General features: G+C 53.9%; 1 protein-coding gene across 2 annotated transcripts in view; it reads left to right on the plus strand.

The window, feature by feature from the left end:
* The first annotated feature begins 7,750 nt into the window (after nt 1-7,750).
* The window catches only part of LHPP (phospholysine phosphohistidine inorganic pyrophosphate phosphatase), a 128,429-nt gene continuing 119,179 nt past the window's right edge, over nt 7,751-17,000 (plus strand). Inside the window, exon 1 of one of the 2 annotated variants that reach the window (XM_031956995.1) lies at nt 7,751-7,998. In XM_031956995.1, the coding sequence (XP_031812855.1) occupies nt 7,859-7,998 (140 nt within the window). In that variant the 5' untranslated portion in view covers nt 7,751-7,858. The remainder of the gene's footprint in view (nt 7,999-17,000) is intronic. The other variant, XM_003758762.4, reaches the window with a different exon arrangement.

Below are 17,000 nucleotides of genomic sequence, written 5' to 3' on the forward strand. Positions count from 1 at the left end.
GGTGGCAGCTGCTAACAAAAAAGCTCAGTGCCAAGGTACCAGACATATTTGTGAATATAGGAAGTCTCCAGATGGTGAAATGGGCTGAGCTCCTCAAGTCTGTTCCAGTCTTCAGTCTTCTGTCCCTCTAAGCTTTGTGCTGCAGCTTACTATTCTTTATGTTTTACAGTTGAGGAAACAGAGGTTCAGAGTGGTTGGGACCTACTCAAAGTCACCGAGCTGGGGAGTTAAGTATCTGAAGCAGGATTTGATCTCAGTTCTATCATAGTCCAGCACTTTATTCATAGAAGGAGAGGGGGTGACTACAGCTACAGAATATTGTATATATTGGCAGTCTTGACTGTTTCTTTGGCTGGTTTTGCTCAGGGGAAGGGCCCCTGGGTGGATTGGTAGATGGGACATCTCCAGATCATAATATAAAGAGTGGGATTTTTTTTCCCATTAAAATAGTTGATATGTGGGGGAAGCTACAGGTTGGCCAGTATTTTGGTACAGGCCAGCAGAGACTTTGTCCTGTTTTGAGCTTTTCTATAACTGTCTTCTGCCATCGTGGTCTTAAAACATTTTGTCAACTCCTATATGAAATCTTTCTTGCTCTCTGTAATATCTCTTGCATCCAGTCTCTCCAGTCAGTGCCATTTCTATCTCTGTAATATCTCTTGCATCCAGTCTCTCCATTTAATTCCCTGGTTCCATCCAGGATGGAGCCCTCATTACCTTTCACCTCCACCATTTATGAAACTCATAGTTTCCAACTAAACTTGGGGGCATTTTGCACGCTGCCTATTTGGAAGGGGGCATCTATTTGCTGGAGAGAATGCTGATGGGATGCTGCAAGCCAGGATGAGAGGAGAATGGGTTCATGTGCTTTGAAAAGGGTAGGCTCCTTCTTAGCGTGGACCCTCATAATGTCACCCTTCTTACATGGGACATGTATGGCTTATATTTGGATAAACTCTTCCCTGCTTGCCTTCTCTCCCTCCAGTCCATCTCCTCTGTTCTGCAGCTTTGCTACTATACCTTTTCTCCTTAATCTTTATCTACTCTATGCTTCCTTGATGCTTACAAACATTCCAATATAGCCTCCATTAAAAAAAAAAAAAAAGGATGTGTGTGTGTGTGTGTGTGTGTGTGTGTGTATCTGACCATTCCAATGAGCTAACTTCCTGTATGTCTCCTCTTCACAGCTAAACACCTACAGAAAGCTGTTCACATTGGCCACCTGTACTTCCTCACTGTATTCTAAACCATCAAAGAGTTTTGACCTATCAGTCAGCTGAAATTACTCTCTTCAAAGTTGCCAATAATTTTTAAAAATCTATTTGATGCTATTTTCAGTTCTGAATTCTCTCCCTCCTGCTTCTACCTTCTACACTCATTGAGAAGGCAAGAAAAACAAACCCATATCAAATTTGCATAGTCAAGCAAAATAAATCCCTGCATTAGTCACATGAAAAAAGTAAGAACATACATTTTATTTTAATCTGTGCCCAGAGCCTATCACTTCTCTGTTGAGAGGTGGGCACTAAACGTTATCATAAGTCCTTTAGAATGGTGTAAGATGTGCTATTCACAGTGCTGAGGTCTTTCAAGGTTGTTTATCTTTGCCAATGTTCTTTTTTCAACATTTAAAAAAAAAATTCAAGTTCTAAATAATCTTTCTTCCCCCAGCCCTTCCCCCACTCATTGAGAAGGCAAGCAATGTAGGGCCCATTATACATGTGAAGTCATGCAAAACACATTTCCATATTAGCCATGTCACCAGAGTGGGGAGAGGGGGAAGGAAGACAAGAAAAATAAAAGTAAAAAAAATGTTCTTCCATCACAAAGAGGCCATAAGTTCTATCTGAAGATGGAGAGCAGTTTTTTATCATGGAAGTTGTCTTGGATTGTTGTCTTGGTCAGAGCAGCTAAGTCTTTCACAGCTGATCATAGTTACAATATCGCTGTTACTGTGTACAGTATTCTGGTTCTGTTCGCTTTGCTTTGCATGAGTTTGTATAAGTCTTCCCAGGTTTTTCTGAAACCTGGCCTTTCATCATTTCTTTAAAAAAAAAATACTTTCATTTATTTACTTAAATATGTCCCAGTTACATGTCAAATTTTTTAACAACCATTTTTAAAAATTAAGTTCCAAATTATCTCCTTTCTTCCTGCTGTTCTTCCTTGAGAAGGCAAGCAATTTGATAGCTATTACACATATGAAGCCATGCAAAACACGTTTTCATGTTAGCTATATTGCAAAAGAAAACACAAAAATCAAGAAAGATAATTTTAAAAAGTATGTTTCAATATGTATTCAGCGTATATCAGTTCTCTCTTTGGAGATGGAGAGCATTTTCCATCATGGGTCCTTTGGAATTGTATTATTGTCTTGATTATAGTTGCTAAGATTTTCCATAATTGGTAATTATTACAATGTTGCTCTTGTTTTGTATTATGTTCTCCTACTTCTGTTTGCATCAGCTCAGGTAAGTCTTTCCAGGTTGTTCTGAAACCATCCTGCTCCTCATTTCTTATAGCAAAATAATATTCCATCACAAACATATACAACTTGTTTGTCATTCCCCAATTGATGGATATCTCCTTGATTTCTAATTCTTAGTCACTACAAAAAGAACGGATGATATATATATATATATATATATATATATATATATATAGTATGTATGTATGTCCTTTTTTCTTTTCTTTGATCTCTTTGAGATACAGATCTATTGGTGGTATTGCTGGATCAAAGAACATGCAGAGTTTCATAACTCTTTGGACACAATTCCAAATTCCTCTCTAGAATGATTGGCCCAGTTCATAACTTCACCATTAGTGCATAAGTTTCTTTTTTTTTTTTTTCATATCCTCTTCAGTATTTGCCATTTTCCTTTTCAGTCATCTTAGACAATTTGATAGGTGTGAGATAATATCTCGGAGTTGTTTTAATGTGGATTTCTCTACTTGGTAGTGGTTTACCGTACTTTTTTTCATGACTATTGATAGATTTGATTTTTCTTCTGATAACTGCTTATTTTTATATTCTCTGACCATTTATCAATTGAGGAATGGCTCTTATTTTTTGTAAATTTGGCCCAGTTCCTATATATTTGAGAAATGAAACTTTGATCAAACTCTTTGAAAAATTTCTTCCCATCACCACCCCCACCAGTATTTTGTTTGTTTTCTCATTTTTGGCTGAATTGGTTTTGTTTATATAAAAACTTTCTAATTTCATAGAATCAGAATTATATATTTCACCTCTCATGATCTTTTCTCCTATTTTGGTCATTATCCATAGTTCTATGGGGCACATTTTCCATGCTTCCCTAAGTTGCTTATATCATCCTTTAGGTCTAACTTATTTACCTTTGTTGACCTTGTCTTGGTATTTAGTGTGAGATATTAGCCTATCCTAGTTTTTGCCAGAACACTTTCTAGTTTTCCTGGCAGTTTTTATCAAATTGCAAGTTCTTGACACAAAAGCTTGGATCTTTGGGTTTATCAAACACTAGATAACTGGTCACTTGCCTCTCTACACTGTGCAACTAATCTATTCCACTGATCCACAATCCTATTTCTTAACTACTACCAGATTGTTTCACTAATTACTACTTTGTAATATAGTTTGAAATCTGGTACTACTAAGCAGCCTTCTTTCACTCCACCTTCCCGCCCCCCCACTGATTCCCCTGATATTCTTGATTTTTTATGCTTCGAAATGATTTTTAAAAAATGTTTAGCTGTACAAAATATTTTTTTAGTAGTTTGTTATGGCGCTGGATAAGTAAATTAATTTAGAAATAATTGTAATTTGTTTTTTATTTTGGCTCAACCTACCCATGAGCAATTAGTATATCTCCAGATATTTAACTGTCTTTATTTACGTGAAAAGTATTTTGCAGCTGTGTTTAAATAGTTCCCTAAAGTGCCTTGGCAACTATACTCCCAATTAAGAAAGGGGGAGGCTGAAAAAAGAAAAGGCAGGTTGAAGGAGGTGGGGCAAAAGAAAAACACTGGTGAAGAGGGAAAGGGTGAAAGGAGAAAGAAAAGCATAACTTGGGGGAAATAGTATGGAGGAAATACAGAGTTCGTATCTTAACTGTGAATGTGATGGGGCGAACTCTTGTGAATATACTGCCAAGCGTTTTATATTGTCAGCAGTTATTTTTAATGAAATTTCTCTTTCTATCTCTTCCTGTTGGGTTTTGTTGGTAATACAGAGAAATGCTGATGATTTATATGGGTTTGCCAATGATCTCTTTATTGCATTTTCTCAATACTTATACTTCTTGAAAACTCAAGACTTTTGGTAGTAATGATCACTTTCTTTCTGACTTACTCTCTTCTCTCTGCAGGTTTGGGACACCACTCTTCTGTTTGTCTGATCACTCCTCAGAGATCATATAGGAGACCCATTGCTTATCATTTAAATCCATTCACAACCTTACCCCCTTCCTTTCCATTCTTTTTATACTTTTCCCTCTCCTCTAGGAGTAGTACTCCTGGCCTCTATAAACTAGGTAATTTCCTGGTTGTTTCCTGCTCATAGCCCTCCATCCACTCTCCCTCCTCAAGGTGAGAGTCACCTCTTGACTTCCCTGTATTCAAGATTCACCCCCCCCCAATTCCATCTTCTGCAAAGAGCTTTTCCCCAGACTTCCCTGAGATTGTCTTCCATTTGGCACTATAAATATCTAGCTTTGTGGTTGCTGTTGTTCAGTCATGTCTGACTGCTAGTGACCCCATGGTTTGTGACCATGGTACAACAAGCCATTCTATTCTCCACTATCTCTTGATGTCTGTCCAAATCCTTCGTCATTGTTTCCATAACACTATCTGTTCATCTCATTCTGTGCTGTCCCATTTTCCTCTTGTCTTCAATCTCTCCCCACCTCAGGGCCTTTACCAATGAGTCCCATCTTCTTATTATGTGGCCAAAGTACTTAAGCTCCAGCTTCAATATTTGACCTTCTAGTGAATAGCCTGAATTAATTTCTTTAAAGGTTGACAGATCGGATCTCTTTGCTGTCCTCCAAAATCTTCTCCGACACCACAATTCAAAAATGTTGATTCTATGGCGTTGCAGCTTTCCTTAGATTCCAATTTTCACAGCTTTTTCTCCCCCTTTCCCTTTTTTTTTTTGCTACTGGAAAAACCATACTTTCAACTACATAGATCTCTGTTGCAAGATGATGTCTCTGTGTTTTAGTATCCCGTCCAGTCTTGTCGTAGCTTTCCTTCCAAGGGGCAAGTGTCGTTTAATTTCATGGCTGTAGTCAGCATCTGCAATGATTTTTGAGCCTAAGTATATAAAATCTGATGCTGCTTCCATTTCTTCTCCCTTGGTTTGCCAGGAAGTGAAGGGGACCAACTGTCAAGATCTTAGTTTTTTGATATTAAGCTTCGTCAGCTTTGGTACAATCCCCTTTCTCCCTCATCAAGGGGCTTCTTAATCCCCCTTCCCTTTCTGACACCAGAACAGTATCGTCTGCGTATGGGAGAGTGTTGACATTTTCTCCAGCCACCTTAATTCTAGCTTTTTGTTCCATCCTTTCCTATAATGTAATCTGCATATGAATTGAATAGATAAGGGGACAATATACAGCGTTGTTACACTCCCTAAAACCGCCAGTGTCCCATATTTGGTTTTTCACCCTTGTTTCTTGGCCTCCATACCGACCCCTCAGCAGACAAGTAAGCCCATCACCCTCCATTTCCGCCAGGGATTGCCATATCTGTAAAAGATGTATGTATTTCACATTAATAAATATTGCCATCACAAAGTATAAAGGAAGAAAGATGCTTGCGGAGAAACAAGGCATCTGGCTGGACCAGCTCGCCCCTGCCCCAGCAATGAATCGGTGCGCCCCCGTCTCCCGTAGCCCCTCTAACATCTGTCACTTTCCCCTTCAGTTATTTTAGCAAACCTGACGAGTACAAGCTCTCAGGACAGCCAGGGGCGCGGTGGAGAGAGCGCGGCCCTGGAGCCAGGAGGACCCCAGCTCACACGTGGCCTCAGACGCTTAACCGGGCCTGGCTGTGTGACCGGGCAAGTCACTTGATCCCGGCTGCCTCGGGGGCAAAAGCTCTCTCAGGGCTGTTCTAATCGGCACTTCTCTGACGGATGATGATTTAGAGCAGAGCTTCTGGGACTTTCTCGGCTTGCGGTTTTTTTGCCGAGACATTTCCCCTGTGTGTGTGTTACAGACACATGGACCATATCGACCACAACTTCGGCCCGCGTGACCCGCGACCTAGAAGCTTCGGCTCTGCGTCTTTTTCCAGATGCCCATTTCGTTGTGACCCACGAAGCAGAAGCCGAGGCTTTCTCCTCAATGCAGCCAACGCGGGCAGTGCGGCCCAGGGGCTCTCGCTGCCTCTGAAATCCGGCTTCCTCCTCTAGCTGGCGGTGACGCCGGCGTCTCGCGCCGGGAGGGACGTGCCCAGGGCAGTCCGCGCCTTCGCTGGCCCTGCCCGGCGTTAGGCCTGGGACCCAAACGGATCTCTCCCTTCTCCGGCCACTTCCCCGGGGCAGCGTCCCCTTGCGGGGTCCTGCCTTTCCCTTTCTCCGCCCCCCCCTCTCTCACCACAACGGGAAGCTGAAGCAGGGACCTGCTTTGGCCTCTTCCCACCCCCAGGGCCACAAACAGAAGGGCCCAAGCAGAGCCTGGGAAGGGTATTCCACAGGCAGCAGCCCCGGCCCAGCCCAGAGGGAAGTCGGGGAACCTAAGATTTAAGGGGGGAGGGGGAGGATTAAGTCTCCCACTAGGCCTGGGGGGCCCCCTCTGCAAGGGCTTATGGGAAATGGGTGCTTTCGTTTTGTTATCTCGGATGGAACGGGAAGCGCGGAAGAAGGGGGAGGAGGTGGCGCCGATCCGGGTAGGTCTGCAGACTGACTAAGGGAGATAAGATGGGGGAGGGTCACCGGCTTCAGTTACCTTCTTTTAGAGGCCTAGGAGGAGGCAGAGGCTCCCGTGGCCACGGCCCCCCCAGGCCAGGCTGCAAGATTACAGCAAAGTGCCCTGCGGGCCGGGGGTGGGCCAAAAGACCGTGCACACAGTGCTTTGCGCCAGTCAGTCCCGGTTCTAGAGCTAGCGCCCAGCAAGCACGCCCTGAGCTCGCCGTGCCCACAATCCCTGGCGCTCACTCCGGGGAACGTCCCCCGAGCGGGCCGTCAGTCACCGGCAGAGACGTCGGTCACGAGACAGCCCCGCCCCCGCGGATCTGCCCCGCCCCGGCCTCCGGTCCTCCCTCGGGGGCAGCCCTGCGGGTGTCTGCCCGCAAGCCAGTCCCCCCCCCCTTGTTGGGTCCCTGACTCGGGTCTCTGGCTGCGCCCGGGGTGGAGGCCGGATCTGTCCGGCTGAGCGTCGGTGACGCACCTACTACGAGCCAAGCGCCCTACTGTGTGCTGGGATCCAGAGAGGGGCACACGCAGCTCTGGCCCGCCGAGGGCTTCCAGTCTAATGGGGGAGGGGAGCGCGTGTGCAGGCACTAGGGACGCAGACACATGGCTGGAGCTGAATCAATGCTCGTTCCCTCCTCTTCCCCGCTCCCTGCACTTAACAGGAGAAAACTGAGGCCCAGGGGAAAGGGACGCCCTTCCTATAGTCGCTGGGTAGTCAGTGAGCCGCGGATGGGGTTTAGTGGCCTCCCCAGGATGGAAGATCAATGACGTAAACGGGGGCAAAGTGACGCTGCTCAGATTATTCCCCCCCTCCCCGGAGACTACATTACCCAGGAGCCTCTGCTCACGCCCCGCTTCCCCACCCGCAGGCGGTCCTTCTCTCTGTGGACTACATTTCCCAGAAGCCTCTGCTCCCATCACGCCCCCCGGAAGGTCACCAGGGCTAACGGAGCCAGGAGAGCGATGGCGGCGGCGGTGACAGCGGCGTGGGCGCAGCGGCTGGCGGGCGTGCGCGGGCTGCTGCTCGATGTCTCCGGGGTGCTGTACGACGGCGGCGATGGCGGTGGCACGCCCATTCCCGGCTCCATCGAGGCCGTGGCCAGGTGCGAGGGGCGGGGGGGAGGGGGCGGAGAGTGACCAGGGGGCTGCCGCAAGCTGCGAGGGGCGGAGCTTGTGGAACGTTGCCCGGGAGACTGCGGACGCCGTGGGCTGCCGGGAGTGCGCGCGCAACCTGGAGCGTCGTCTGGAGCGGGGCAGGGGCGTCGAGTTGGGGCTGCCAGAGTCTGGCTCTTTATGCTTTGTGGGGTTCTGGGGGCAAGACTTAGAGACTGGGGAGAGCGGGGGCGGCGCGGCTGCGGGGTAAGGGGTGCGCCGGCCCTCGCCCCGAGGTTTGCACTCTGAGCGCGAGCGCGAGCCCCGTCCGCTCTTGTGTCTGAACTTGCCCAGGGTACGGTGGCCCGGTCCGGCCGGGAGGGACGGGGCAGCCTGGGACGGGCGGGGAGCCCTTGAAAGAGCTCTGGGTCCCCATTCCCTCCTTGCCCCTCTCCATCTTTGTGCCCCCCCCCCCCGCCCCCCCGGTCAGGCTGGAGGTTACTTTGGTGGGGGAGGGGAATACATCGCCTCTTGCAGACAAAGCCGGGGGCGGGGGGCGGGGCTGCCCCGGGCACTCCGCTAGGAAGTGCCCGAGGCGACCGGTCGGGCCCCCTGCCGCCCCCCCCCCCCCGGGCAGGGCTGCGCGGGGGCCGGCGCCTTGGCGCCTGATGGGGCCTGTGAAAGCGCGTGTTAGTGTCCGTGACCAGGCGGCATCGTCTCGTGTCCGTCCTTGTGGGTGGGACTCACAGCAGACCCGATGAATGGAGGCTTCCGTTTTACAGACGAGGAAACTGAGACTCGGAAGCCGCGTCCGGGAGGTCAGGGCTCCGAGGCTGGTTCGGGGCGTCTCCTTTCCGCCTCAGCTGCGGGAAGCCCGGCATTGATCAGATGTCGGTGAGACGGAGGCAGCTCCCGCGGGCGGGGGGCGGGGCGGGGAACGGGGCTCCCGGATCCCTGCGGCCGCGTCCCCGCCCCGCGCCCCGAGGCCCGTCTGTGCCAGGAGGAGGTCGGGCTCTTCCAGCCCCAGGCGCGGGCGCCTCGAAAAGCGGAGGGGGCGCCTGGGCCTCTGGGCCGTCGCGGTCCGTGCGGCCTTGCTGTGTCTGCCCCGGCCCCGCGTCTGGCAGCGCTCCCCCTGGCGGCTGTGCCGGGCGCGGGCCTCTGCGGCCCCTCTGCGCGCCTGCCCGGGTCAGGGGGGAGGGGCCCCCGGGCAGCCCCTGCCCTCAGCAAAGCGCGCCTGGTCCGGGCCTAATAAATGCTGCTGCACTGGCCGGGCCGGGCTTCCGGGTGAGAAACGCAGCCTCGGCCGTCGGGCCGCACAGCCTCGGCTCAGGGGGAGGCCCGGGGTCTCCAGGGCTAGCCCGGCACCCAGGAGCAAGTGAAGCCCAGGGACTCCCTCGCTCACGTCCTCCCGCCCCGCGGGCAGCACCTTCCCCTTAGAAGGAGAGGGGGAAACCGAGGCCGCGCAGGGAGATGGGGCTTAATAAACGCGCGGCTGTTCCGAGCCAGGGCCAGCCCTAAATGCGCCCGGGCCCATCTCCCCCCTCCGGGCTTCTGTCCCCGCCGCCCCCGCCTGCGCCGCGCTCCCTCCTCAGCCAGAGGCTCCGGGGCGGCTCGAGGCCTGCGGCGCTCAGAGACTGAGCAGGTGCCGCGCGTGGGCGGGGGAGGCATCAGGGGACCCCCAGGGGCCACGGGCCGCGTTCCCCGCATCTGGGCCTCGCACGTTTGCCTCCCTCAGCAGAGGCTTAGTTCTGGGGCCGCTCCTGCTCTCGGGGCGGGGGGGGGGGGGGGGGCAGCCTCTTGAGCAAGGGCAGTCGCGGGGCCATAAACAGGTGGGGGCGGCCGGGTCCTCGGCGCTCAGCTGCCATTGATGGGCCGGTGGGGGGAGGGGGCTCCTCTGCAGCCCCCCCACCGCCTTCATATGCGCGGTCCCTTTGAAGTGCCCTCAGAAGAGCATCCCCGCCGGCCCCGCGGAGCAGGAAGGCCCTCTGAGCCGCGGAGGGGGAGCCCTTCTCCAGCTCTGTCCCCAGCCGAGGAACGGGGTGTGCGGGGCTCCCCTCCTTCCCCGGGGCCGTGGGGGGGCAGGGCCCGGGCTGTCCCAGTCCCCCCCCCCCGTCTGAGGTCAGTTCCTGGTTCCTCCAAAAAGTGGGGCCGGAGTCAGCCAGACTGAGGGGGCTCCCGGCCTTCCCGCCCTGACTCTGCGACCCTGATTGCGGGAGGGCAGAGCTCAGCCCTCGGCACTGAAGGAAGACGCTGAGCTGGCTTTGTCCGTGCTCCTGTGGTGAAAGGCAGGGGGGTCGCGAGGAGTCCCAGCCCCATTGGTGCAAAGCCGTTTGCAAACTTGGGGTGACAACACCCCCAAACTGTCACGGACTCGCCGCCCAGGCGGTGCCAGGCTGGGGGGGCCCGGGGGCCCAGGAAGGGAGGGGTCCCTGGATGGCCCTTTCTCCTGGGGGGGGGCTCAGTCTGATTGAGTTCCCCGAGAGGAGCTATTCATTCTTCCCGTTTGAAGCGGGGGCCCTCGGCTGTTAGGGGCAGAAGGCAGTTAAGTGTCTGTAAAGGCCGGGCCGGCGGCGGGCGGCCCTCCCTGCAGGCCGGCGTTTACAGCTGGGCACGGGGCTCCACGGGGCCATTAGCGTCGGCATCTGAAAGGCCGGCCTGGCTGGACGTTTACAACATCCTGTGGCCGCCCCCGCCCCGCATCTGTCAGCCCGGCCCCCGACCGGGATCTGTCACGAAGGGCCCGGCAGCTGGGCGGCCGTGTCCGAGCCGGCGGCACTGGGAGGGGGTGGCCGTCATAAAACCATTCGGGGCGGCCCGCGAGGCCGGCCCAAGCCACAGCTGCTGCCCCCCCCCCCGGACCCTGTGGCCTTGGGCAGGGCGCCCCTTTACTGTCCCCCGAGGGCTGGCAGAGACCTCAAGGCAGGACCTGGGCCCTCCCTTATCCCGGGGCTTGCTGCCATTTCAGAAATTGTGTCCAGACTCCAGGAGCCCATTCGGGGTGGTCTGGGCAGATGCACTGGAGGGGTCTCCCCTTCCTCCTCCAGCCCATTGTACAGATGGACCCACAGCTGGTGCCGGAGGCTCTGGGGTGTCCCCTGTGGCACGTCCGCCAGGAGGCAGAAAGCAGAATGGGTGCTTGGTAAACGTGGGCAGGGAGGGGGTGGGGGCACTCAGGACCCAGCCCCTCCATGGCCCTGTGGTGGCGTCCGCCCGAGGCTCACCTGCTGTGGGACCCTGAGGGCCCTGCCAGGGGCAGGCTGGGCTTCCGGCCTGAGCCCACCTAGGAGATCATCCGGGGCCTCCTCAAAGATCCAGGCCTGCAGCTGGTAGGGGGCTGGCCAGGGTCAGGGGACAGAGCCACGGAGAGAGTCCCCGGGCCCTGGAGCCCAGTCCCTGAGGCCTCCCTTGCCCCTCCTGGCGGGATCTGAGGAGTCGAGGTCTTAGCCAAGTCTTTGTAGTAACAGCTATGGCTCCACAACGGCCCTGGCTCTGCTGAGGATGAGGAGGGTGGCTCCCAGGAGCTCACCCCCCCCCCCCTCCTCCCCAGAGAGAACCCCTTGCTTTCCCAAGAAGCAGCTTAGCAAAACCGGCTCAGTGCCGAGGCCCTCTGGGGTGTCCAGGGCCTGCAGCCCGCCCCTGTACCTGGGAGGCCATGGCCACGTTCAGAAACAACAGGGGCCTCAGCAGCCGCCCCCTTCCAGTCACACCAGAGGTGGCCCCCCTGAGACCACCGAGCTTTGTCCAAGGTCTCCAGGAGGAGGCCCCCTGCCCAAGGTGCCTCAGGGCCCTTTTGGAGAAGTGCGAGGTTCACCCGGAGCCTCAACTTGCCCCTTGGCCCTGCACGGTTCTGGGGCCGGCCCTCTGGGCCATAGGACCCCAACTGGTCTGTGTCCGGGCCACCCTGGCACCCCCGAGCATTGCCGCATGTCACCTGCTGCCCCGGACCTCTCGGGGACAAGGGTGTGGGGGACGAGCCCTGGATTGGGGTCTGGTTACTGCATGCCCCCCCCCCGGGTCTTCGGTTTTGTGAGATGAGACCCTTGGGGGTCAGGCTCTCCAAGCCCCCCAGGGTCTGCCTGAGGAGCAGCACTGGGGGCAGGGGAAGTTAGTGGAGGCTGAGCCCCTTCCCCCCCCCCCCCATGGCCAAGGCAGGAAAACAGCCACATCAAAGCCGGGGAGGGGGCTGGGGCTGCCCGGGACAATCTCCTTTACTGCTGGGAGAACAAGAGGGGCCAGGAGACCTTCCCTCCCTTTGATGGTCCCATTACCTTGGAGGAAGCCCATCTGTCCTGTGTCCATCCTCCCTGCCTGGATCCTCCCCAATCTGCCAGCCCTCCTCCTCCCTCTGTGCTCCCCACCCCCCAAGGACCTCAGAGTTTCCTCTGGTCTCATTCTAGGCCTTAAGTTAGGGGTCTCCTTGCCCCCTAACTTCCCCCAGCTCCTAACTGCAGGACGGAGAAGAGTTAGAACTGAGTTAGGGGAGTTGCCCATCCTCAATCAACATTTATTAAGGGCTTACCATGTGCCAGGCACTCTGCTAGGTATTGGGGAGTCTAGGTGAGAATTCAGCCTAATGAGCATTTATTAAGTGCCTGCTGTATTCCAGGGACAGATCTAAAGAACGAAGCCATTGCTGCTCTTGTGTTCTCTTGGGAGAGACAGCAGGTACTTACAAAGGGAGAACACTACCAGTGTCATTGCTAACCGGGAAGACGAGGGGGACGTTAGGGCTGAGGAGACGCTGCACTTTGAGTGGGGGGGGCTAGGACAAAGGCACGGTGGTGGGAGATGGGGGTGCCACGTGTCAGAGGCACAGGGAGGACCGGTTTGGCTGCTCAGGGAGGGACACAGAGGTAGGAAGTCGGGTGTGAAGGGGCTTAGAAGCCAGGGACAGTGGTAGAATAGGCCGGAAGCGGACTGCGGCGAGCCGAGGGTTTATTGGGAGGGGCTGGGGGTGCTTAGGGCTTAAAGGGCTTTTGGTCCCTTCCCTCACTTCATAGGAGACGCGTTTGAGGCAGGAAGTGGAATGGGGGGTGTGGAGGGTTCCCTGGCCAGTGTCGGGGGGTCCACACCTCTGCCCCAAAGCCTGTACCGCGGCATGATCCGGGGTGACTGTGGGCGGGCCCAGGCCTGGGACTCTTAGACTCAGACCCTGGAGGAGTCGGTCAGGTTTTCTGGAATGTTTCTGGGGGGATTCCTGGGGAAGGAAGTGGGTGTCAGTATGTGCCGTGGAGCCACCCCAGGCTGAGCTCCTAGGGCCCAAGACCAGGGGCTGAGGGAACACAGCAAAGCCCCAAATCCCCAGCCTCTCTCCATCCTTGCTCCCACTTTCCAGGACTCTCCTCAAGGCTTGGGGGCTCAGTTCTTGCTGCAACATCTAGGGCAGGTGGCATCTCTGGCCTCAGTTTCCCCCTTTGTAAAAAAGCAACTTGGGTTGGATAACTAACTCCTTAGGCATCTCTTTCTGTAGAACCAGTGAGGGCACGGGCCAAAAGCCCTTTCCTTTCTATTGGGTTGGTTAGTCCAGAGAATCTAGGGAAGGAAGGGGCTCACCTGCTAGACCTCCCTGGCCAACCCCAGGAGTTATTGTATGTCTCAGTCAGTTCCATCCCTCCCCCCATCCCTGACCCTTACTCCTAAAAGTTAAAACAGACACAGAAACCCCAGCCAGCAACAGCCTCTGCTTGGGAATGTCTCACTCTGCCCCATAATCCTCCACCTTTCTGCCAGGACAAGGGAGGAACATTTTTTTTGAAAGTTTTTTTTTTTAAATTCTAAATGTAACTATTAAATACAGATGTTTCCTGGTACTCAATGGACTAGAAATGAATTGTTCATGAACCTGGGGCTCTTTTGTAGCTGCTGCTTTTCTTTTACAATATGTAATAAATTCATTCTGTAACTTTAATTTGAGCTTCATTTGTTCTTTATTTCTTGTAAAAATTCAAAAAATGCTTCAGTGACCTCTCCTTCCCCCTTTTATTCTCTCCCTCCTTCCCCTCTCCATCCTCTCCTCTCCTGCCCCCTTTTATTCTCTCCCTCTGCCCCCCTCCATCCTCTCCTTTCCTTCTCCCTTTTATTCTCTCCCCTCCTTCCTCCCCCTCCCTTCTCTTTTCTCCCCCCATCTTCCCCCTTTCTCCCCATCCCTGCTCCCCTTTATCTTCTCTGTTCAGAGAGCCTGAGAAGGGGAGCCTGGGAGTCAGTCATTGCTACTCAAAGGTGCTGCAAAGGATGCACTTTGATCTGTGCCCTTTGGAGCCTTGTGTAGCCATCGGGTGGATGGTCAAAGCCAGCCATTCACAGCTGAGAACACTGAGAGGACCATGCCCTAGGACCATGAGACCATTGCTTACAAACTTGGGCCTGTGTGTAAGCCATGCTGTCCCTGCTGTGCCAGCTCTGCCTGCTGCTCTCAGCCCCTGTTAGTGTGCCTGCTTCAGATCCAGTCTGTCAGCCTTGTGATGGCCATGGAGACCCTCCCTTCCCATCTTGTATTGGACGGCCGGCTTCCCAAGGGCAAGGCCTGGCCTGCTGGCTTTTGTTTGTGTCACGGTGCCCGGTGCCCGGCGGCCCTTCCCATGCTTCTGTCTCTGCTTTGGTCCCTCGCAGACATCTGAGAGTGTGCCCTCTTTCTCTCACGTTTCCCCTTTCCTGCACCCCCTGGGCTCTGCTTTGGCCATCGATTGAGTAGAACCGGGTGGTTCCTTCCAGGCCACCCAGTCCTTCCCCTATCCCAGTTTCACACAGGAGGAAACTGAGGCCCAGAAGGGCCCTGACTTGCCCAAGATCACACGGCTGCAAGTGGCAGAGCAGAGATTCGAACTGAGCTCTTCCCACTGCTGTTATTTTGGGGGGGTGGGGGGTGGGAGGGGCTAGAACATGGACCCCGAGAAGTGAGTACAAGGGAACTTGGGGGAGGGGGGATGGAGGAAGGGACACCCACCCAGCCCAGAAAGAGGTAGCCTGAGGACTGGGTGGGCACAAGTAGCTGAGAAGTCAGCAGACAACGCGCTGGACAGTGCCAGGCTGGGGGCTGGGGGCTGAGGAAGGTGCCGGGAGTTTGTGCCTTGGAGAGTGAGGGGCCAAATGCAGGAGGGTGGGAGCACCCATTCCGTGGGCGGGGCCTAAGCAGGGCCCCCGAGCTCGCTCCGTACATTATTTTGATGACTGACTGCCAGGATGACTGATTTCCTGTGGAATCCTAACGTTTTATTTCTTTCCCCTTCTGGTTCTACCAGACTCCATGTGTCCATGGCACACAAGCCTTAAGAAACCTGCACTGGCCCACGGCCTCATTTTACAGAAAAGGAAACTGAGGTCCAGTGTTCACCCCTCCCCCATCGCTCAAGATTCTAGGTCCCAGAGCGGAAGTTTGCCTGCAGGCCCCGGGCTCCAGATCTGCGCTCTGTGGGGAGGGGGGTGACCGTGAGAGGAACCTGCCCGGTGATCTCTCGGAGGACACATGGGGGGGAGTGTGCCTGTCCACTGTCTGTCTGCACCTTCCTCTCCTTCCCCCTGCTCCTCTTTCCCCTCTCCCTTCTCCCTCCCTCCTTCTCTGTCTCTCTTTCCAACCCCCTCCCCCTCCCCAGCCTCAGCACCCCCAGAGAGTGGGAACCACAGGCTGGTGCCGCCCTTCCCTGCCCATCCGGGGTATTGGAAAACTCTCTTCCCAATTTATTAGCAAATGAGGATCAAATAAGACAACACACATACACATATATCTTTATATCTATATATTTACACACAAATACACTCACACTCTCTCCCCACACACTCATACTCACACTCACACTCACACACACACTCAGTCTCACACACAATCACACACACTCACAATCACACACTCACACACTCATACACACACACACACATGCTCTCGCACACACTCACAGACACACACACACTCACACACACCCCCCTCAGTAACTCCCTATGTAAGTGCCGTTGTATTCACTGTTGTTATTCTCTGTATTCTGTGGTAGTTAGTGCGGGGATTTCCCCCATTTCTCTGCTCCCACCCCCGGCCACGCGGGACTTATTCCCAAGGAAGGCCCCGTTTGCCGCGGAACTGGGGCTTCCCGGCATTGAGAATCCGGGTGTTTGTAGACCTCCTTGGCCCGGCAGCCCCGGCTTCCCTGAGCACCCCTGCCCCCTGCCAGTGCTAGTTACTCAATCTGACAATGGGTCATTGATGGCCCCTGGGCCGGCGTCCCGGCATTCTCCTTGCTCCAGTTCTGGGGGAGCCAGGGAGACACAGACCCGGGAAGGCCCTGACGAGGACAGTCCTCAAAGGGGACACTGCCCACCTAGAAAGGCCTGGTTGTTCCCTTTGTGGATTCTGCCATTTGAAAACGAGAGCCCAGTCCCGGCCAGGGCCTCCTGGGCCTGGTGCCTCTCAGTGCCCGGAGGCTGCGCTTAAGGGCACTGTACTGATTCTTAAGCCTAGTGGAACTTTAGGGCAATTTCTTCATTTCTCTGAACCTCAGTTTCCCCATATGTAAAATGGACTAAGTGATCTCTAAGCTATCCCCTAACGCTACATTTCTAATCCCAGGATTGCTGCAGGAAAACAAAGGCCCAGATAATTTAGTAATTCGATGTATCTGTAACCAAAACAAACAAAAAAAATAACAAATGAGGTCCTTCTGTGATATTTCTTCATCAGCGGATTGGGTGGAGTTTCCATATAAATCAATAGGGAGAATCCTAAGATTTTGTGCTGGGGAGGATCCTACAAATCGATCATGGACCCAGCCCCTCGGTTTACACCTTAGCAAATTAAGGGCTAATCAATCAATCAATCAGAAAACATTGATTGAGTGCCAGTCAGGGGCGAGGGCTACAAAGTCAGGTCTGTCCTCTTTGAGGGGCTTTTGCATCCCCCAGAGAGGGGAGTTCCTTGGGAAGAGTCAAGCAGCAGTTTGGGGGCCCTTCACCAGCCTTGCTGGGGGCAGTCAGTCCCCAGTGTCTCCAGTAGAAGAGCAGCCTCCTGGGCTGCCAAAGAGCCATTTCA

Source organism: Sarcophilus harrisii, chromosome 2 (assembly GCF_902635505.1).
Source record: "Sarcophilus harrisii chromosome 2, mSarHar1.11, whole genome shotgun sequence".
NCBI lineage: Eukaryota > Metazoa > Chordata > Mammalia > Dasyuromorphia > Dasyuridae > Sarcophilus > Sarcophilus harrisii.